At 36.4% G+C, this 22,685-nt stretch overlaps 2 protein-coding genes across 2 annotated transcripts; one reads left to right on the forward strand and one right to left on the reverse strand.

Annotated features, from left to right (window-relative positions):
• The first annotated feature begins 578 nt into the window (after positions 1-578).
• chst12a (carbohydrate (chondroitin 4) sulfotransferase 12a) lies at positions 579-6,689 on the forward strand. Its single transcript, XM_052550507.1, has 2 exons — positions 579-715; positions 2,696-6,689. Exon 2 carries the CDS (start codon positions 2,749-2,751, stop codon positions 4,057-4,059), a length of 1,311 nt encoding a protein of 436 aa, XP_052406467.1. The 5' UTR covers positions 579-715; positions 2,696-2,748; the 3' UTR covers positions 4,060-6,689.
• A 9,434-nt stretch (positions 6,690-16,123) lies between these two features.
• Positions 16,124-19,140, reverse strand: LOC127943029 (gastrin/cholecystokinin type B receptor). The gene has a single exon (XM_052539132.1). It carries the CDS (start codon positions 18,976-18,978, stop codon positions 17,689-17,691), a length of 1,290 nt encoding a protein of 429 aa, XP_052395092.1. The 5' UTR covers positions 18,979-19,140; the 3' UTR covers positions 16,124-17,688.
• Between the last annotated feature and the right edge of the window lie 3,545 nt (positions 19,141-22,685).

Genomic DNA, 22,685 nt, shown 5'->3' on the forward strand with positions numbered 1-22,685 from the left:
ATTGAAGAACAATGATTTTTTAAAGAAATTACAAAACTTTACGAAAATCTGATTACAATCTCATAATGTATTTAATATTTTTGTCTAAGGATGCGTATCTACACTTTTTTTTCATTATAAAAAGCATCACTAAAGCTTTTTCATATATATATATATCTTTAAAGAAGTCTCGTTAAAGAATGTCACCTCACATCTTGATTTCTTTTTATGTCTTAATTTTTATTTCCTTCTTTTTTTGGTCTTTACATCATTTTAAGTAATGTTTTGCCCCCATTGAAAGATGGATGAGCCCCCATAGTGTGTCCTGTTCTCATATTTTTGGCAAAAAGAGAATTACATTCTTTCACTTTTTAATTTAAATGGTTTCATGAGCTTAATTTAATGTTATAATTAACTTGTTGCGTATGTTAATAACAGAACATGTCATGATGCTGCCGTATATATATATTCTTTCTTTTTTTCTCTCTCTATAAAGTGTAAGTTCTGGGAATGTTAGGAAGGTTTGGTAGAGCATGTACTCTATGTATACTCTGACAAATACCATCATTGTACGGTTCAGTAGCAGAAGCCTGCGTGCACTTGGAAATCTCGCGACATCTGCGCTGAGCAGTGAAGCGCTGCTGTGTCAACACCCAGAGCGCGCGAGCGCACACATCCCTCCTCATCTGACGCTGTCTGTCCGCCGAGAAATCCAGACTCCTGCGATGACGACGAGGTGAGACTGTAGTGTGTCTAAACATGGCTGTAACGACCATAGTGTTATTTCGATCATATCATACTAAACACAGCAGTCTTTTAACTCCGTCAGCTCGAATTACAGACGAGTCTTGAAATCACAGGCAATGAGTAACGTTAGCTTGACGACTTCCCGTGGAACAAAAAGTGGTTAGGAGCGTCTTTGCACTTGCTCTAGATTTGACTTAATATCTTCATTTTGTCAATGAAAATCAATCGACACAATCACCTGGTTTAACCGAAATCGGCTACATAGCAGAGTATGCATATATGAATGGCTTAGCAGGAGTTTTCGCGTATGAGCTCGAATATGTGCAGCTTCCTCCCAGAGTCAGAGATGATGTGAAAGAGCTGCATTGTGTCAAGCTGAATGTGACGGGTCCCTTTTGCCTTTAAAATGAGCGTGGCAAATGTGCAGCTGTTCAGTGTATTTTGAGTTCTCGGAATTATAATTGACCCGGATTTAAATATATAAATAATCATAAATCTTTTTCATTTTTTTCTTTTTGCGATTATTACGCCACGCTACTACGCACGCATATTTTGTTTGTAGCCAACGTCACTGTGTTGTGCTGTGACGTTATTTAATTCAGTCACGAAATGAGCCAATAGCTGTGCGTTATCAGCCGTTTGGTTTGTAACACGCCAAATGTTCCAAGCCTTTGTAACGTTTCTGTTTCAACAATGCGGTGATAATAAGTGGAAATGTACTGTTTCTTGTGAAGCGGTTTTTACATTCTGTCCCTGCGCTTTCTACAAGTATTATAATGATATCAGTATTTCATGTCTGTGTATTATTTGGTAAGCAGCCTGTAAACCCTTTCTGGGTGATATGAGACCCCAGAATAACCCTCGTCAGCGATTGCATTGCATTACTTACTAAATAAATCAGTTTGAACTAAAACATCTGGTATTTTAATACAGTAACACACTGTATTAACTTCCATTAATAAATGATTAATAAACATTACATAATGCTTAACTGATCATTAGTTTATTACAAAGCTATAAGTATGAGATAATGTGCTTGTTAATATTAAATAATGAGCTTAATAAACGTTACACAATGATTAACATATTATTATTTATTTTTAAACTGAAATAGAAATTATTACAAATCTTATTTATTAATAACTTTTTCATGCTTTTGCAGTACCCAATCTAAAGTTGAAACTATTTATTATTTGTAGATGTTTCTAAACATTTACTAATCATTTAGTACATATTAAGACACTTATCCCCAATCATCTCAATGGCCAAAAGTGTCCTAAATGACCTGAATTCACAATCTTTCCTAATCATTTATTAATCATTTGTTCATGTTTTTACAGTACCCAAGCTAAAGTATAAACTATTCATTATATTTTAAATGTTTATAAACGTTTACTATTAAGCATTTAGTACTTTTATGGACACTGGACTTTTTGTTATTGAAATAATGTCTGTGTAAAAGATAGTTAAGATAAGCCGAAAGTTTGCGAAAGACATAACAACAACAAATCATTTGAATTTGGGTGCAAAACATGTTTTTAATTGCCTCAACACACAGTATACTATATCCTTAAATAGACAATGTTCCTTGATTAATACACCAACAGCAGAGAACAAATACATTTTTAAGAAAATACATATTCATTTATGAAATCAGTGTTACATAAACAGTTTGAACCATGTCCCTTTATATATAATATAATATAATATTATATTATATAATATAATATTATATAGCACTGTCATGGTGAGCAGTGACATTATAGTTTGATCTCGTTATACAAAAATATTTGAGCTATCAATCACGATTAACCATTAACAAAGAAATGTAAATGCTGTGTCATATAAAGAGAATATGAAATGTCACTTTTTATTGCATAAAGAGAACCACAATATTGCTAAACATTGAAGCAAACAGGTTTGACACACTCTTGACTTCCCTATTCTGATTTGTTTTTTTCTACTTCAGACTAAGATGAATGCAGTCTGGGCTGTCGATAGTGTAATGGAGTTGAGGTGAGAATGGCTCTTTCTCAATCAAAGTCAACCAAAATGGGAAAGTCCAGACTGTTCCGCATTTTTATGATTGTGGGTGCCGTCTTCATGATTCTTCTTATAATCATATACTGGGATGATGTGGGGGCCTCTAATTTTTACCTGCACACAACCATCTCCGGACCCCATCCGTCCCGCCTCTCTCCACAGAGCCGTCGTGGCCCTGAAAAGAAAGTAGAGGAAGACAAAGAGAGCTCTTTTTTGACAGACATAGATGCTTTTGTTAACCAGTTTTTAGAAGGAACCGCAGACCCCACGGAACAGGTGAGAGGAGAACCGCCCCCTGGAGACCCCCACAATCAGTCCTCTGAGAAATCAGAGGAGAAATTTGTCCCAAGAAGAGAGTGGAAGATCCATCTGAGGCCAATTGACCCTGAGAAAAAACAGAGGCAGGACAGTAGAAAGCAGCTGATCCAAGATGTGTGCAGTAACAAAAGTTACTTTGACTTCCCGGGAAAGAACAGGACTTTTGATGACATACCCAATAAAGAGTTGGATCACCTCATCGTGGACGACAGGCATGGGATCATTTACTGTTATGTTCCCAAGGTGGCCTGCACAAACTGGAAGCGCATCATGATCGTGCTGAGCGAGAGCCTGTTATTGGACGGCGTGCCCTACCAAGACCCTCTAGATGTTCCTCAGGAGCTCATCCACAACAATAGCCTGCACTTCACCTTCAACAAGTTCTGGAAGCGCTATGGAAAGTTCTCTCGGCACCTCATGAAAATCAAGCTTAAGAAATACACCAAGTTTTTGTTCGTCAGGGATCCTTTCGTGCGACTGATCTCTGCCTATCGCAACAAATTCGAACAAGAGAACGAGGACTTCTACAAAAGATTCGCCGTCACCATGTTGAGAAAATTCAGCAATTACTCGGATCCACCGGCATCAGTCGTGGACGCTTTTGCCGCTGGGATTCGACCGTCTTTCTCCAATTTCGTTCAGTATTTACTGGATCCTAACACTGAGAAAGAGATGCCTTTTAATGAGCACTGGAGACAAATGTACCGTCTGTGCCATCCCTGCCAGATAAATTATGATTTCGTGGGGAAGCTGGAGACCTTGGACGAGGACGCTGAGCATTTGTTGCGGATTCTCCGTGTAGACAATGTTGTCGAGTTCCCACAAAGTCATCGCAATCGAACGGTCAGCAGTTGGGAGCGCGATTGGTTTGCCAACATACCATTGGAGTCCAGAAAAGAGCTGTACAGGCTCTATGAGGGCGATTTTAAACTGTTTGGGTATTCTAAACCAGAGAAGCTGGTACATGAGTGATACGCTGATTGTCAACTTTACTGAGGTGCTGACAAGATTTTCACAGCACAAGAAACAGGGCAATAGGAGTTCCTGCTGCTTGGTTCTTTCACACGATGCTGTTTATAAAGGCTCTTTCACATGGCTCATGTCCAGAGGATCAATGTTTGGCTAGTTAGCTAAGTCTTGGAAGGTAGATACAGTGCTTCCAAAAAGCATATTTTTCCATTGGCAGCTATTCAAAAGTACAGCACCCCACCCATGACATCAGTATAACAAAAAATGAAGAACATGTATTCACAACTTAATTTGCTTATTTTAGTTAAATTGTTGCTACGTTGTACTGATTTGTTCTCTTGTTAAATTGTGGCCATGATTTAACTAAATTAAAATGTGGGAAGAAGTTAGTGCAATGTGGCCATGAATTAACTGAAACAATTGAATTAATTTATACCTGGCCATGTTTTAAATTAAAGTGAGGAACAAATTCATATAACTTGGCCATGATTCGACTAAATTAAAATGAGCAAATAATTTAGTACAAAATGGCCACAATTAAAAAATAAAATGAGTGAATGAATTAGTACACTAAGTAGTTGAGGAAATATTATTTTCTTTTTTAATTTGTGGCCATGATATCTATTTTTTTTTCCACGTCACGTACATACAAAAGTATTTGTGGTTTGCAAATATTATAGTGTGTGTTTTACCAGTATTTTACTATATTTTGAGGGCTCTTAAAAACATAATAAGGACATGGTTATTTGGATTTTCTTTCCTGGCCTTTTACATTACGTGATAGTCTCTAGAGCAGGGTTTAATGCAGTCAGCCAGTGTCCACGTTGACATGACCTTACAGCTCAGGTAATTGTCGAAAAACTTGCTGTAATCAATGATGGCCAATAAGAGAAAGCATGGCATGGATTGCTGACCGTTTCAATGGCTGCACTTTGAACAAATCAGTAATAAATGGTGCAACCAACTTGAAATTTTAGTATTGTGTTAACGTTCACCCTGTGCTGAGGGTAATGCTGTAGCTTCAAGCTTCACAAAATGCGGTTCTGTGCATTGGGGGAATGCTGATTTGAGTCATGTGAAAGAGCTTTTAGGTTTTTGTTTGGAGCTTGTGGGCATTGAAAGTAATACTGTAGTGAATATACATTCCTTGCACACAGGTTACATTTCCTCAGTCCATTTCCCAGTATCCCACTAATTGTTACTGTTTTTTGTATGGACTTCATGGACAATTTGAGAGACGTATGATGGTTACCTACAACCTACTCAAAGAAGCCCAGTTTTCTTTCTTTCTTTTTTTTTTTGATATTCTCAACAGTGTTTAAAACACATTCATTACAGTATTAGTACTATTCTTGTAATGTGGATGGATGTGATCATCCTAGCAAGAGACTTTTGTCCCTTTTCAGTTGTTTAGTTGTATGTTTTACACTAAAATATCACAAGAAATAAAAAAAAAGTATTTTACATTTAGCAAGTGCACATATTAGAGTATTTTAGAATATTTTTGTAACCTTTTACAACTAAATGTGAAAAGTGAAGGCACTTTTGTCCTTGGGGGAAAAAAAACTACATAGTATTTTGAAATGCACGAAAACATTTTACATTTGTTTTTGTTTTTTTATCATAAAGGGATCACTGCCCAAGTATTCTTTATATATACATACACAAAAACCTCAATGTGTCCATGGAAAGTTGGAGACAAATTCTTTTTTATTTGTATTATTTTTTTTCAACCTTTTAAAGTAGTTCATAGTCCACTATTTCACAAAATTGCCATTGTTCTGCAGTGAAGTGAGTGAATGGAGTAACTGTCATCAGAAGATATTTCTTTGTACTAGAGGCTGGAGAATTCAGATTATGGCCTGCTCTTGTCGAGGTAATCTTGCCTTTCATCATTTTGAACCTTTTATTGTGTTGGTGTGTAGCAGGGACTGGATGAGCCCTCTGATCTGCAGCATGCTATAGATGTTAGCATGTGTGCCTTGCAGTCATTCATAAATATGCATCACTCATGAATATTGTAGCAAACTAAATTTACCATTTGTAAAAAATCTGTTAGGTTTAGACTTTAGAGGGTAAAATGATGGCCTTGTTTGGATATTGTTAGGAATATAATTGCAGGCACAGGGTATTTCTTTCTTTCTTTGCAAGAGTAATTTGGTGTAATTGAAGCACAAATGTCAGTATTAGTTCCTCTAGTTGCAAGTTAAATGTGGGCATGTGCAAAATAATTATTTAATAGTTTATTAGGGTTATTTTTATAGTATTTTCTTTACCAAGAAAGTGTTTCTTTTGGTTTTCGTCATGTTTTCGTCCCACATTTTGCACATTTGATCACATGTTTAAAATGGATCTCTAAGGCAGTGAGAGATTTAAGGAAGAGAAAGTGGATAAGATTGTATATTGTAGTAGGGAATAATACTGTGGAGCAAAAGTGTAGCATGATTGTTGTGAAAGTGACGGGCCAGAGGGAACGGGACGTCCCATTTCAGAGGAAGCCACGATTCTGAATTAGCGCACTGTTGGGCCCATTCAGTAGCAGTGCCTTTGGAGAAAAGTTTACACACAAAAAACTTATTTTTGTAAGTAAGTCTCTGACTTGCAGTTAAAACAATCAAAGCTCCTACTTATAATACTACACTTTTCTTCTTTTTTCTCTTTTTTTGTGTTGCGTCATGGAAAAGATCAGATTTGTAGCCACAATTCTGGCTTGTGCTGTTGAGATTTGTCAGATCAGTTCCAACATTTCTTATTTCATAAACCACAAGTTCTGTTACATAGGAAAAGTTTTAATACACGTGTGCATTTGCCAATGCTGTTGATTTCAGTTTCAAGATGAGGACCTGTGTTTTGTATACATTTGGTGCCACATTGTACAAAGAAAGCTGATATATTGTTTAGTGTTTTGATGCCAATATTAAGAATATATATATATATATATATATATATATATATATATATATATATATATATATATATATATATATATATATATATATATATATATATCCTGGTGTACTTTTGAGTCATAGGAATTTTTCAGTTGCATGAAATATTTTCAGGAGATCATGTTGAACAAAGGGGAAATATTTGTTACATTAAATCAGGTCTCAGCAAGTGTGTTCTTGTCATTTGGTTTGGTTTGGTTTTTTCCTTTTGGGCTTTGAGCTCTTGGTTTATTTATTATTGTATTATTTAATGCTTCAATTTAAAAGAAAAAGGGTCAATAAAGTTCAATGCATGGTGTAAACACTGTAATTTGTAATTGTTATTTGCCCTTTATTTTTGCCGTTTTACAGCAATGTTGTTAATTTCTAAAGGAACAATGTTTATTCAGTAAAAGAGCTCTTCTGATGGTCATCCTGTCTCTCTTTATATGTGTGTGTATACAGGTGCATCTCAATAAATTAGAATGTCATGGAAAAGTTCATTTATTTCAGTACTTCAACTCAAATTGTGAAACTTGTGTGTTAAATAAATTCAGTGCACACAGACTGTAGTTTAAGTATTTGGTTATTTTAAATGTGATGATTTTGGTTCACATTTAATAAAAACCTATCAATTCGGTATCCTGAACAAATTAGAATACTTCATAAGACCAATAAAAAAATCATTTTTAGTGAATTGTTGGCCCTCTGGAAAGTATGTTCATTTACTGTACATGTACTCAGTACTTGTTAGGAGCTAAATTTGCTTTAATTACTGCCTCAGTTCAGCGTGGCATGGAGGTGATCAGTTTGTGGTACTGCTGAGGTGGTCTGGAAGCCCAGGTTTCTTTGACAGCGGTCTTCAGCTCATCTGCATTGTTTGGTCTCTTGTTTCTCATTTTCCTCTTGACAATAGCCCATAGAGTCTCTGTGGGGTTCAGGTCTGGTGAATTTGTTGGCAAGTCACCAACACAATGGTCATTTAACCAACTTTTAGGTCTTTTGGCAGTGTGGGCAGGAGCTAGATTCTGCTGGAAAATGAAATCAGCATCTACAAATGCTGGTCGGCAGAAGGAAGCATGAAGTTCTCCAAGATTTCTTGGTTAACGGGTGTAGTGACTTGTGTAGTGGTGTAGTGTAGTGTGTAGTGGTTTTCAAAAAACACAATGGACCAACACCAGCAGATGACAATGCACCCCAAATCATCACAGACTGTAGAAACACTAGACTTCAAGCGACTTGGATAATGAGCTTCTCCACCCTTGCTCCAGACTCTAGGACCTTGGTTTCCAAATGAAATACAAAACTTGCTCTCATCTGAAAAGAGGACTTTGGAACAATGGCAACAGTCCAGTTCTTCTTCTCCTTAGCCCAGGTAAGATGCCTCTGACATTGTCTGTGGTTCAGGAGTGATTTCACAAGACAATACGACAACTGTAGCCAAATTCCTTGTCATGTCTGTATGCCTTGACCCCAGCCTAAGTCCATTCCTTGTAAAGTCCGATTTTGCTTGACAATCCTCATAAAGCTACGGTTCTCTTGCTTGGTTGTGCATCTTATTCTTCCACACTTTTTCCTTTCACTCAACTTTCTGTTAAGAGGCTTGGATACAGCACTCTGTGAACAGCCAGCTTCTTTGGCAATGAATATTTGTATCTTACCCTCCTTGTGAAGGGTGTCAGTGATTGTCTTCTGGACAACTGTCAGATCAGCAGTCTTCCCCATGATTGTGTAGTCTAGTGAACCAAACTGAGAGACCTTTTTGAAGGCTCAGGAAACCTTTGCAGGTGTTTTGAGTTAATTAGCTGATGTCAGCATATTCTAATTTGTTGAGATGGTGAATTGGTGGGTTTTTGTTGAGTCTGAGCCAAAATAATCACAATTAAAAGAACCAAAGACTTAAACTATTTCAGTCTGTGTGCATTTAATTTATTTAGTTTATTTAACAAGTTTCACAAATTGAGTTGAATTACTGAAATAAATTACATTTCCCATGACTTTCTAATTTATTGAGATGCACCTGTATTTATGTCATTGTAAATTATGTATAATCAGAAGAATCAGAATCAGAATTAGCTTTATTTCCTGGTATGTTTACACATAGGCAGAACACGTGCAGGCGGAAGATGGAAACCAAGTTTCCCTATAGTTTCCTTACTTAAGTCTCCCTTTGGCTTATTTCAAAATCCTCTGACTTTTTCTTTACAAATCCTTGTTTTTTTCTTCTTATTCGTGACCAGCGATTTGTTTTATTCTCTCTCTGCGCTCATTACTAACCACGCAGCGCTGACGAACTACATCCGCCTGCACGTCTTCCAGTTCCCAACAGTCAGCAGAAGTGAGACTGTCTCTCTCTCTCTCTCTCTCTCTCTCTCTCTCTCTCACTCACTCACACACACACACACACACACACACACACACACACACACACACACACACACACACAAACAAACACACACACAAGACTGCAAAACTCTGCATTTGAACAGTCAATAGCAAATACTTAAACAAATAACATATAGCTGATTCAGAATTTGCCTTTCTGTTGAAAGTAATCTTAAAGCTTCCTAAATGCATCTACTTTCGGCAGGCAGAATAAAGTGCTTATTTTTTCACCTAGATACACACAGCATCTCCCTGACATGGCTGGATTAAGGGAAATGAGTGCAGTTAAATATCCAGTATCAGCCCAATACATAATAATAATAATAATAAACATCTGCGATGTTGGCTGATAGTTATTGTGCATCCCAAAGAAAAATACAGAAAATATGTTCCCTCTACAGAATATTGTCGTGTTGGCAGGCCTTAACCACTAGATGGCATTGAAGTCCACAAATCCACTATATATCGAGAACTTAAGCGTTAAAAGTGTGGTCATGTGATCATGCAGTGTCTGGGCATTCTGATTCTGATTTTTATGGAACATTCCCCACCACCTTTGATAAACTGGCTATGCAATGTATTCTTGTAGGATAATATGGCTATTAAGAAAACAGGAGTGTTGAACAGCTGTTAGGAAACACTTACTGGTATTTTTTGTATTCCTTTGTGTTGTAGGTATTACCAATGTACTGAAGCAGGCAGGAAGCTTCTTCCTCAGACTGTAAGGAAAGATCAGTGTATGGAACAGTGTGGTCATGAAGGCCACAGAGGGCAGTGGTCACAGATGGCCCGAGCGCTTTCCTTTACATCGCCCTGGTTAAATGAACCACTCAGACAGGACAGGTTTTGGTCTGTCTTGATTCCTACATGGATTTGTTCCATATCTATGCAAGTTCACAAAAATTGCAAAACTTGAAAGATAAAATAGGAAAGGATGTTATGATGGAGATTGCTGATGTTGTTCTAGCTCAGGGTTTTTGCTAAATTAGAAAATCACACTCAGGGTCATGAAGGGGTGTAAGCACCATATTCCGATTTTCTAATCATAATCCAAGGTGTAATATAGATGATTTGTATGCAAAGCTGTATAGGTAGTTTGCAATTCTATCTTAGGGTATAGACCCTAAAGATATTTGGAATAAAATATAAATACACCCACAGGCTATACCAAAAAGATGAATTAAAAACAGCTGCTATCTGCTTTAAAAAATGCTGTATTTTACAGACTAAAAAAAAAATCTATATTTACCCTATTAATTTGGTCTATGGGAATCTGACTAATTATTCACTGCAGATGCACAAAATAATTATTTTTTTAATTAAACCGGAAATAATGACATGATTTGGGATTTAAACTGGCAAATACGTAAATGATTTTGCTAAATGATTGCCATTTTAATTTGTTATGCATCAAAATGATATGGTGGGATTTTGTTCTTTATTAATTTAATCAGATCTCTTCATTGATTTCCTGCCTCTCCTTTTTTTCTCAGATATACAGGGACTTTTTTTTTTTAACTCTAATGAATATAGACACACTCTTTTTTTTATCAGTGTTTTAGTGTTGTCTGTGCATGTCACAGTGATCATTTTCAACAGAACTCTGATGAGAAATGGTAATGAAAATGGTCTGCCAACAGGTCGCTTGCACTGAGGGCATGAAGTCTGGATAATCAAGTTTTTTCACTTCACAATGAAATCAGTGGTGTCGACCGATGTATTCCCCTCTGATTGAATTAGATCAGCTGAAAAGGGCCCTGCAAATGTTAATCTCACAATAGGTTTAATTTTAGCTGGTGCTAGTGGGAGGGAAAAGTTGAAAAGTTAACTATAGAAACTATATTCTCCCTTACTATATGGACAAAAGTATTGGGACATTCAGCTGTTAGAAAGCTAGAAGCTAGAAATTCCACGGTTAACTGTAAGTTGTATTATTGGGAAGCAGCATCAACTTAGCCATGAAGCAGAAGACTACGTAAAGTCACAGAGTGGGGTCACCGAGTGCTGAGGGTTGGGCTAGACCCCTTACTTCCAGTGGAGGAAGAGACGTTCAGAATTGGCACAGGAGTCCCTAAGCTTGCTGTTAATAATGTTGTTATTTTTGCATTTATTACTTGCAATTAACTTTGGTTTATTATTCAGTATTTACAGGAATTAGATATACATTAGATAGGCATTTTCCCCTTTCACTAAAACCAATGCTAATTGAGTGAAATCATTTAATTTTTATTCATAGTGTTTCTATTGTGAAGTGTTTTCAATAAAATTATGTGCAATTAAATAGGTAAATATTCATAAGTCTATCAAATAAATTTGCCTTGCATGAATCTCTTTTATTGGGATTCTGCTGTTATCAGTTATACAGTATATCACAAATACACATAAATTAAAGAGGGATAAGGCTTTCCGTACAAGCTTCTTTCAAACATGCTGTCAGTATTTTTTTCTCTTTTTGAGAGGCCAGCTGGCATGTCCCCGAGACATAACCCAGGAAGATGTTTGCAGATGTTTACATGCAGCACTCATCCTCTCTCTCTCTCTCTCTCTCTCTCTCTCTCTCTCTCTCTCTCTTCTCTTGATGGATTGCTTTCACAGCTGAGGGTAAACCAAGCCATCACACATCTGCCATCATATCACTAAAGCCAACGCTTCCTCCCCTCTGCAGAGCTAGGGGTTCATCATAGGGATGGATTTTTTTTTACTTTTCTGTCTCCACAGGACATAAGTATCCTGTACATATGTTTTTGAAAAGATGTCAGTCTGGGCATATGGCCTGAGGTGCAATGGCTTTCTAAAAAATGCTTAAACTGTGTCTGCAGAAAAGGGGTCAATGACATGACGCTTATTTTTTGTTTCTATATAATTTAAAAATACGTTAAAATGAGTTTTACAAATACAATGACTTTAATACACCTCTTCTATTATGAGCATATTTTTTTATATGTGAAATTATTTAATATGTTATATGTTTTTGGGGAATAATGGGCATGGACTCCACAAGACCTCTGAATATGTCCTGTGGTATCTGCCACCAAGACATTAGATGCAGATCCTTTATGTCCTGCAAGTTGCGAGGGCCAACACATCCCATAATGCTCAATTGGATTGAGATCTGTGGAATTTGGTGTCCAAAACACAATCTTTAAAAATTATGTTCCCAAACCAATTCCTAAACAGTTTTTGCAGCGTGGCAGATGTATTATCCTGCTGAAAGGGGCCACTGCAATCAGGGGTGCTGCACAAAATATATATTCCAGACTTTTCAAGGGCCTTTTTCTCTTCCTTTGGGGCCCTGGCAATCAGTACTGGTTTTACCCCCAGTCCAGCACCCCTGACTGCAATTGTTATTTCAAAGTAACATCCACATGAATGCCAGGACCCAAGGTATCCCAGCAAATCATTGCCCAGAGCATAAGACTGCCTCCGCCTGCCTGTCTTCCTCATATAGTGCATCCTGCTGCCATCTCTTCCCCAGGTAAACGACACACATGGACTCATCCACCAGATCTAAAAGCAAATGTGATTCATCAGACCAGGCCACCTTCTTCCATTGCTCCACAGTCCAGTTCTGACTCGCACACGCCTATTGTAAGCATGGGCACTCTGACTGGTCTGTGGTTATGCAGCCCTAAATGCAGCAAACTGTGATGCACTCTGTATTCTGACTCCTTTTTGTCAAGGACAGCATGAAGTTTTTCAGCAATCTGAGCTACAGTATCTCTTCTGTGTGGTCGGTTGGTTTTAAAGGCTGATCAGTGTATATGGAGATTTACTTTGACATATACCTTGGAAAAAAAAAAAACATTTTAAAAATGTATTCAAGGTATATTTCATTACTGACCCTTTCATTTGTCTCTGACCCAAAGAATGGTGAGACCTCTAAATGGATTATACACATGGTCCATTTGACACATGACATCCTTCTTGGAAACTTTGCTAAGGTTTAATTGATCTGTTATCATAAGGAGCTAATCTTAAGATTTAGAGACAATAGCACTTAATAACTGTATTACTTGATTATTTATAACTCTAGATATGATTCAGGCGGGAGATTCAGGTCAACTGGGCATCTTTACTAATGATGAAGTCATCTGTCTCCTGACTGAATCTTAACTATATTCTGCAGCAACCATCCTTGGTAATTTTATATTCCCTGTGGTCTTCCCTTTGACATCTTGAGAGAATTTGAGGGCACAAGATGAGGAGGCACAGCTAATGGATCAAAGCAAAGGAGTATTTGTATTAGCCGTAATCCATGTCCTCTGATGTCGCTGTTGGATTTGATACTAAACCATTTGCATATAAAGTATTGTGTCCTACAATTGCATTGGGTATGTTGGATATTTTCGAATGGTATGGCATTGTTTATCTTGTGTGTTTTGGGGGGAAGCAAGTGGTCAGATCATCATGAGCGTATTCAAACCGTGCATGTGCACTGCTGATGAGGTCGTACGTGCTCTCACTCTGCTGACAGGTATCTAGGATTTATCCTAGGAAATTAGTGGTATTGAAGGGAATGTCACAGATGGAATTGGTTGGATGATGTGTGACTATCTGTTATTTATTCACAGACTCATCCTGCTGGGGTTGATGACAGTGGAGCCAATGGTGAAACCAAGGTTAACATCAATCATAGAAGTGACTTTTGCACTGTGAAGGAGTAGGATCTGTTACTGGAGATCACCTGGAACTGATTGTTGCAGCTTGGATCAATGGAGTTCACATGATAATGATGATCACAGTGTTTAAGAAGGTAAAGATTGGAGGCTCAAGTGATGCCCATTATACTCTCTTCCTCTGTGTTTCCCTTATTCTCATAATCATGGGACATTTCTTTGTCCAATACATTTCCTTCAGTACTAAGAAAGATGCTTGATGTATTTTACTTTAAGTAATTTAAATGGCAGAGAGTTTTATATATATATATATATATATATATATATATATATATATATATATATATATATATATATATATATATATATTTACATCTTTAACATTTATTTACTTATTTTTGAAAGTAATAATAAGGTGTTTGTTTGAAGTCTCTATTCAACAAAGAAATCTCTGCACCAAAAAAGGTATCACCGTTTTTACAAAATATTAAGCAGCTAAACTGTTTTCAACAATGATAACAATAAGAAATGTTTCTTGAGCATATTTGAATGATATTTTAAAATATGATATAACTGGAGAAATGACTCCATCACAGGAATTAATTGCATTTTAAAATATGTTTTACAATAGAAACGGTTAGTTTAAATTGTACGCTGAAATTGTACACTGATGACAATTTATAGTACAAACTCACTCAGGAGTGGCTAAATTTCACAAATAAGTACGAAGCCCACATTTAATTAAACATGAAAATCTTAAATAAGATTCTTGTGAAACCTACTCCAATTATCTGTTTTATTTCACTTTTACATTATAATAATTCACAATATCACTGTTTTTACTAAATTTTAAACAAATAAATGCAGCTTTGATAAGCATAAGAGACTTTAAAAACATTTGAATCGTACACATTTTTTGTGCTACTTATCTTGCATTTTTATATAAGGTTCCCATATTCATTTGCTACAGATTAAAATTATTAAAAGTTGTTATTCCTGAAGGTTGAGTGGGTATAACTATACAAATATTGCACAATATATAATATATGTATATGTATATGTACACACACACACACAATGTAGAAGCACTCAAGCTGCATGAACTTGATCAAACCTCAAGATGTTGTCCAGCATGATTTGAAATGATCCAGAGTGCATTGTGAGCTTCATTGGAAGAAGAACATGTGACCGAACAAAGAGTAACACAATTAATTTTATATCCTATAACTACTTCTTTGTTAATGTTTTTATTTTTCAATAAAAATTGAAATTTGAATTTAATTCACTGAATTTAATTCAATTTTTGTTTTTTAATTTTAATAAAATAAAGCAATTAATGTCATATTCACTTAAGTTTAATGAAAACAACCATTTTATTTTGAATATTATTTATGGTAAATATAAAATATAATTTTAACAGAATGTCTTAGATTATAAGCGTATATTTAATGCCAGCGCATCTAAAGAGATGATAACATACACCATCTCGCCATATTTTTTTTCTCTTTTATTCAAGTCAAGAAGTGTTCCTTGTATTTTCTGTAATGCCCTGCTCCTGGTGAAATCACACTCAACGAAAGGATCGCCATGATTTTGCCAAGTAAGACATGAAAGTTACTGTCCAAAAATATAGACTTAACCCAGTCCCTACCCCTAAACCTAACCCTACCCATAATGTATTCCTAAAATCAGTGTGAAATGATAGCTGACAGCTAACAACCCTGATCTTAAGCCTAAAACAGATATTTCCTGTAAAGTTATTCCTCAATTCTGATTGGTTGATTGGAATGTTGTTCCAGGATCAACAAGGATGTTGATCCAGGAACATGTTGTACTTGGTGAAATCACACTCACCGAAAGACTAGGGCTACTAACTGCTGTGGTCTGTATCGCTCCTGAACAGAATTACTGTTCTTTGGCTTCCAAAACTTTTGTCATCTCAGAAAGTCACAAAATGAAGAGGTGATTATTGTGTCTGTATTTCATGTGGGGAATTATATTCTTATATTCCTCGGAGTGTGGATCTATTCCCATTAAAAGATCTGATTCTATTCACGTTGGTTTCTATTGAAGAAGGCAAGAACAGATGATTATTCACAATCAAGCACAGTACATTTAATTGAATCGAATTGCTTTGAATCTTCACAAGGCATTTAGAACCTATACATTCTGTCTGAATTTCATTTCATTCATGCACTCTTGAAAATCTTGAACAAATATGATATTTTTATGAATGCAAATGTATATGTTTATATAGTACACAATATCGATTTAAAACACATAATTTAATTTCAAACGGGGTTTCAAACCTTTTAAGTCAAGGACCCCAAAATGACGATTTTGAAGGACCCCCTTCCTAAAACATAATGGCATGTATTCATAATTTGACATATTTACACTAAATGAGAAAAATATTAAATGTGTGAAATAACAGATAAGTGAATAATTTATAAAATATTAAATAACTGACTTTTATACTGTCATTGCACTTAAGCCAAAGCAAATGATTAAATATCTAGAAGATATTCACTTCACTTTTCTTTTCTAACCAGTATTTTCTACCAGTATTTTCTACAGTTAGATGCATAACTTTTTATTTGAATTATTTTAATTGATGAAAATTTGTTTTTAATTAAGCCATCAATAGAAAAAAAATAGAAAGCAGAATGAAACTTAGAATATACAACTAAGTAAATGTGTTTAAGATTATTGTGTTAAACATGTTTAATAAGTATGCTTTATATAACGTTGAAATTCTATATTTTGTAAAAAAAAAAAAAAAAAAAAAAAAAAAAATTGTGGAGTCTTTTTGGGTCCCCTAGTTTGAAAACCCCCAATTTAAAATACAACTCTCCTGCTTTTTGGTGGCAAGTAAAGGTCAGTCCATACTAACACAAATGTTGTATAAGACAATTTTGTCCTATTTTCGAATGTGATTTGTCTGTTCAGACCAATAAATATAAAAAACAGCAGACAGGCAAATTCACTAACTGTAGATGGTTCTTATAGAAAAAATGCAAATACCTTCGTTTCTAAGTAGTGCTGAATAACTTTCCATTTCCGACACGACATGTATTCTCTATAGTGTTTATCAAACAACACCAAATACAAGAGTACAGAGATGAGACTAGTAGTTTCATATAACAGCAATGGCTCTGGGTATGTGAACAAATGTGTGAATCTCATTGGTCGGCTTGTTTTTTTCGCTGTTTAACAGAAAATAGATTAGAACATCTCCCTATAAAAAAAACCCCATTGCATCAGTGGCATGCAAATATCCGCATTGGTCTGAACAGCTGTTAATTCAAATTAAAATATTTATAGCACTGAATTTCCGCATCCAAACATTTGTCTTGGTGTGAACAGGCCTTAACTGGGCATTTATGTACAATCTGTGTCAGGGATGCATATACAAAACTAACTGTCCTTTATTTACAGGAAGTCCCACTTTACATCAAGCAACTTCTAATCTTATAAACTATAAGTGATGATGCATTGTACCTGTGTACAGTTAGTTATGCATACAAATAATGCTTATATTGCATCAAAACATCAGAATCACATGCTTTTTGACTCATAAGGCAAATGTTCGAAACTATTTCAAATCTCATATCATTTCTTTTCTTCTATGGAACACAAAATCTGTTTTTGGGTGAACTATCCCTATAAGTGCCTTGCATACTTTTCGGTTATATTCACCCTGACTACAAGGTGGATAACTCAGGATTGCTTGAAGACACTATCTTCTCTGAGAGGCTTTGGAGTGACACCATTTGGCTGTTGTTGGAACACCAGTCAGAAAGAGTCTCCACTGACGCCTGGCTCACGGCACCTTGCCGCCGGCCAGATTTCTGCTTTTTAAGAGAAAGCAAACTGGACAGTTTAAAAGAGCTGGAGGATCGAAGGACGGAAAGCATTCTCTGATGATACCTGGACCTGACTGCTCTGGCAGAGCGGTACAAATCACCTAAGAAACAATAGCAGATGGGATTGAGGCTGGAGTTAGTCAGGCCCAGCCACTGCGTGAAAGGCCGAGTCTGCAGAACCCAGTGAGGTGGATGAACCTCGTGGTCAATCAGGATGTCTGCAACGTAAAGCGGAAGCCAGGAGATGGCGAATAAGAGAACCAGGGTGACCACCACTTTGACGATCTTCTTGCGCATCTTCAGATGTGAGGCGTGCACGACCTGGCTGTGTGGATCGAAGTCTGCGAATTGTTGAGAAGCCCTCCAGAGCTTCCTGCCTGTCAGAAAGCTGATGATTAGGTTGAAGGTTACAGGGATGCAGTAGAGAGCAACAAAAAGGAGCACGTTGTAGACCTGCTTAAGTCTCGCTTGTGGCCAGAGCTCTCTGCAGATCGGCACGGCGATGTCGATTAAGTGGATCTCGTCCAGCTTGATCATAAAGAGCAAAGGTGCACAAATGGCCGAGGAGAGGATCCAGACGCACACAATGGTGATATAGATCTTCTTCTGGGTGAAGTACGAGAGGGAATTGAGTGGGCTGTGAACGCTGTAGTATCTGTTGATGCTAATGACGGTCAGGCTGAGGACACTTGCAGAGACAGACACGGCCTGGATGAAGGGAACAGCCCGGCACAGGAGGTCTCCGTACACCCATGCGGTGTAAATGGTGTGGCCGAGCGTGATGGGCATGCAAATGCAAACCACCATCAGATCACACACCGCCAAGTTGATGAGTAAACTCCGGGTGGCACTGATGATCTGCATCCTCTTAGTCTTCTGGCAGGTAAGCATTCGAATGGCCATGAGATTTCCAATGAAACCCACCACAAATGATAATGAATACATGATGGTGAGAGCGATAGTGGTGGGCTCCTTGATTGTCAGCAGCAGCAGTCTCTCCAGCTCTCCACTCTGGTGGAGGAAAACATCATTCGCAAAGTCCTCGGCACCGTGGAAAGAGGCGTTCAAGGACTGCAAGGCGTTTGAGAGCAGAAGCTCTTTTTTCAGCAAGCCAGCAGTGAAATTCATATTCCTTTTGTTTCCCGTAAAGGTTCAGGGGATATTTGTGACGTTTTAATATGTGGTGGTTGGAATCCAAAGGCTGCTTCAGACATCCCAGAGTCGATTACTAAAGCTCAAGGCATATTCATCCTCAGCCAAAAGGAGTAAGGTAATGAAATCCATCTCTTAGCCAACTGCCCTCTACGGAAACATGACACACATTAGGAGGGAAATTAAATTACATGATAACATCCAAGTAATTGCTCTGACTAACCCCTAATCCTTAAAATCCAGTGCCTGATTAATAATAAACGTCACTAATATATTTCTTTATTACATTTTCATTTTTCCCCACCATAATCTTGTCATTTTTCGTGCGAGATTAAATTGTGAATTATGCAAACCACAATAAATCAGCTGCTTAAGCAGAATAAATAGTGTGTGATATTGTGAGATGGTCCTTAAGGGCACCGTTTTGTTAAATTATTCTCATTTCATACTGTTTGAACTAGGTTTTTGAAACCAACAAACAAACCCACTAGAGAAAACAGGCATTTGTGTTATTGGACTTAGATCATTAAAATAAACTCTAAGCACAGGCTAGTACTGGTTAGTAATAAATATAACAAATAACTCCATCTCTTAATATTGCATGCTTTTCTTCAAGTATGATTAAACCGTGCGTATGCAAACTCTTAGGAATGAAGGATCTGGAGCCACAATAAATCTCCTATCTTGTCTAGCTGCTTATAATGAATAAATTGCGTCTAATACATACGGTGTCGAAAATCCAGTTGTTTTTAAGCAGTTTTTCCTCTGACATATTACGCGTTGGTCTCTGTAAGTTAAGTCATTTTTCCTTATTTCTTTTTTTTTTCCATGCATTAGAGCAATTATAGAATGTAAAATATAGACTAAACGGAATCAAAACGACACAAGACAGAAAGCAATTTGAGAAATATTACCTACTACATACCGACGATATGTGTGGAGTAGCAGCAGGTGCGCGCGCGTCAGGTGCAGTCAGAGAAGGACGGGGTTCATGTGCTTCTCCTTCATCTCCATCTGATGCGAAGAAATGAGCGTCAGCGTCACACGACGTGTCTCTGATGTGATGGGAACAGTTTTCTTCTTTTTCCCCTCTTCTCTCCGCACACACCGAGGTGTAGTGGCCGCAGAATTAAAGTGGTAGGCTACTCACCAATGTTAAACTAAAAAAAGTTGTACATATACCGAAACGAACAGCACTTTTGATAGTCTACTTCTATATATTTGCATGAGATGAAGGCAGATTACATTTTTGAAAAATGTGTTTTATTTTACATGGAACGCCGCATCAGCCATCATCACATGATCAGCTACGCCATTCATTTAAATAATAATAATTAATAATAAAATGGTCACCTTATATAGAACAAAAAGTACATTAAAAGCTCAAAAAATTCTAAAAACAAAAACATGCACACCAAACAGTCTGATCAATAGAGCTTGAGTCAATAGCGTAGTTCAGAGTGATGGTATTGATCAACACGTGTGTGATCCACTGGTCCAAGCTTAATGATGAGCATGAGTGGAAAAAAAAGTCCACACAAGTAAACCCTGCTTTAAAGACTTAAAACAAACTGACACACTGCTCTTATTAAGATACAGAACACTGTAGCATCAAGCACACAGTGCAAAGTCACAGACACAGGAGACATTTTTTTTTATTTAATTTTTTACTTAATACTCGAATTGAGGGGGATGCGGGGTGATGGCATCCCCCCAGGTTGAAAAGAAGACAAAAATCTTCTCCTTAAATTAAATGTTACAATTCTCTAAATTATTTATGATGATTCACAAACTAAAGAGCGTCGATTGACCAATCAGAAAACGGTACTGTAACAAACTGCTCCCAAGCCGAAGCAAGTTTTCGTCATCTTTCGTGCAAAATGGTTCAAGCGCAACTCTTCGTTAAAAAGAAGACAACGGAGGAGAAGGTAGGCTATTATTTTTTTTTTCTTGATTACAATTTAAAGACATTCCCCGACATTATGTTATTGTGCTGTATGTGTGATGGCTTGCGACACGATAGTAGAACATTATCGACGTCACCGACTTTGCAAACAACAAACAAAAACAGAGCATTCACTGCAGGAAGAAGCCTGTTACAATACAGTTAGAATGCCCTTATAATTCAAGCAATGAAAGAAAATGAGTTTTTACATTTTATATTCCTTGCTCAAGCAATGTAGTTTTTCTGATTATCTTGTAATATTTCTGCGCGAGCACAAATGTGCTAATCATTTTATACAACAGTGCATAGCAACACGCTGTTTCGTTCCTTGAAATGAATCAGATTTTGAACGAATCGAGTGAGCCAGTGATTCAACAGTCCAGTCAGATGGACTCACTTGTTTCGTTTCTTTGAATCAGCCGTTTTGAACGAATCGTGTGATTTGAATGATTCAATAAATCATTTATTAAAACATGGACTTACTGCAACTTACTGGTGGTTTTATTGCCATCATTATTTATCCAAGACATTCGTAAACCAGAAAAGGTGCCAGCACAAAAACATATTTAGCAAAATATTGAACAAAATTCATCCATTTCAGGCACCAGAAGGAGAAAAGCTTATAAATAATAGTTCATTTAATAAGGCAAATATTTCATTAAATAAAAACCTTTTTGGAACAAACATTGCAATCATTATGTATAATTAGCTATAGGAACCCACCCCCAGCACAGCTGAGAAAGAAACTGACCCCAAATATGCATTGTAGTCCAAACGAGTCGTTCGTTGTCGTTTTTGAAAAGTGGTTTCTATTAAATAAATTAATAAATTGAAGTGGACTTTGTGCTTTGTAACTTTGCTGATATTTTTTAATGATCAAACGGCAACATTACAGACTAACTAAAGTTGAGAAAGTGTAAACGCATCATAGTACCCCTTTAATATTTCTCAGGGTAGGTTTATTATTGTCATTTCTGTAGGTTATAGGCAAAACATTTTTATGTCTGAAGCTGCATAAATGATATTGAAAATTTACTTTGCTCAGACATTATTTTGTCGCATTATGGGGTAATTTGTCACAATGGGAACCTGCAATTAAACAGCTATTAATGGCCTTTCACTCTATAATATTATATGATGTTGTGCCTTTATGATGTAATGTACTTTGTTAAAGCACTAGCTATATCTACCTTGTCGCTGTTAGGCTACAGATCAAATTCTCAACAGTCTTTAACGTCATGCAGTCTATGCCAAAAAAAAAACCCCCCCAAAAAAACCCAGTGCATTATCACCGATTAAAGAAAAATTTTGCCACAGTTTTCTGTTCATAAGTTTGGGGTCGGTAAGATTTTTTTACCTTTCTTTTAAATAGCAAGGATGCAAGTGAAAGTGAACACATTTATAATATTACAACAGTTCTATTTTAACTTTATATTCATCATATAATCCTGAAAAAACACCAATATCAATATTTTAGTATATTTAAAATATGTATTTCTATATATGTATTTGCATATATGTATTTTTGTCTTTTTATTTTTTTATTTTAAGTTCTGTTAAAGAGGGAAAATATGCATGTTTAAAGGTTAGCCAATCATATTTTATTTATTTGTATATATATATATTTATTTATTTATTTTTTCTTAGGATGTTTTATATCATAAGCAGACCCAGATGTATTTGCAGAATCTATTTTAGTCATTGATTTTGTGGAAAAACAAATTCTGTCACCCTGATG

This window comes from Carassius gibelio, chromosome A3, assembly GCF_023724105.1.
Source record: "Carassius gibelio isolate Cgi1373 ecotype wild population from Czech Republic chromosome A3, carGib1.2-hapl.c, whole genome shotgun sequence".
Classification (NCBI taxonomy): domain Eukaryota; kingdom Metazoa; phylum Chordata; class Actinopteri; order Cypriniformes; family Cyprinidae; genus Carassius; species Carassius gibelio.

Coding starts and splice junctions, on each gene's coding strand:
- chst12a (XM_052550507.1), top strand. CDS start 2,749: ATGGCTCTTTCTCAATCAAAGTCAACCAAAATGGGAAAGTCCAGACTG.
- LOC127943029 (XM_052539132.1), bottom strand. CDS start 18,978: ATGAATTTCACTGCTGGCTTGCTGAAAAAAGAGCTTCTGCTCTCAAAC.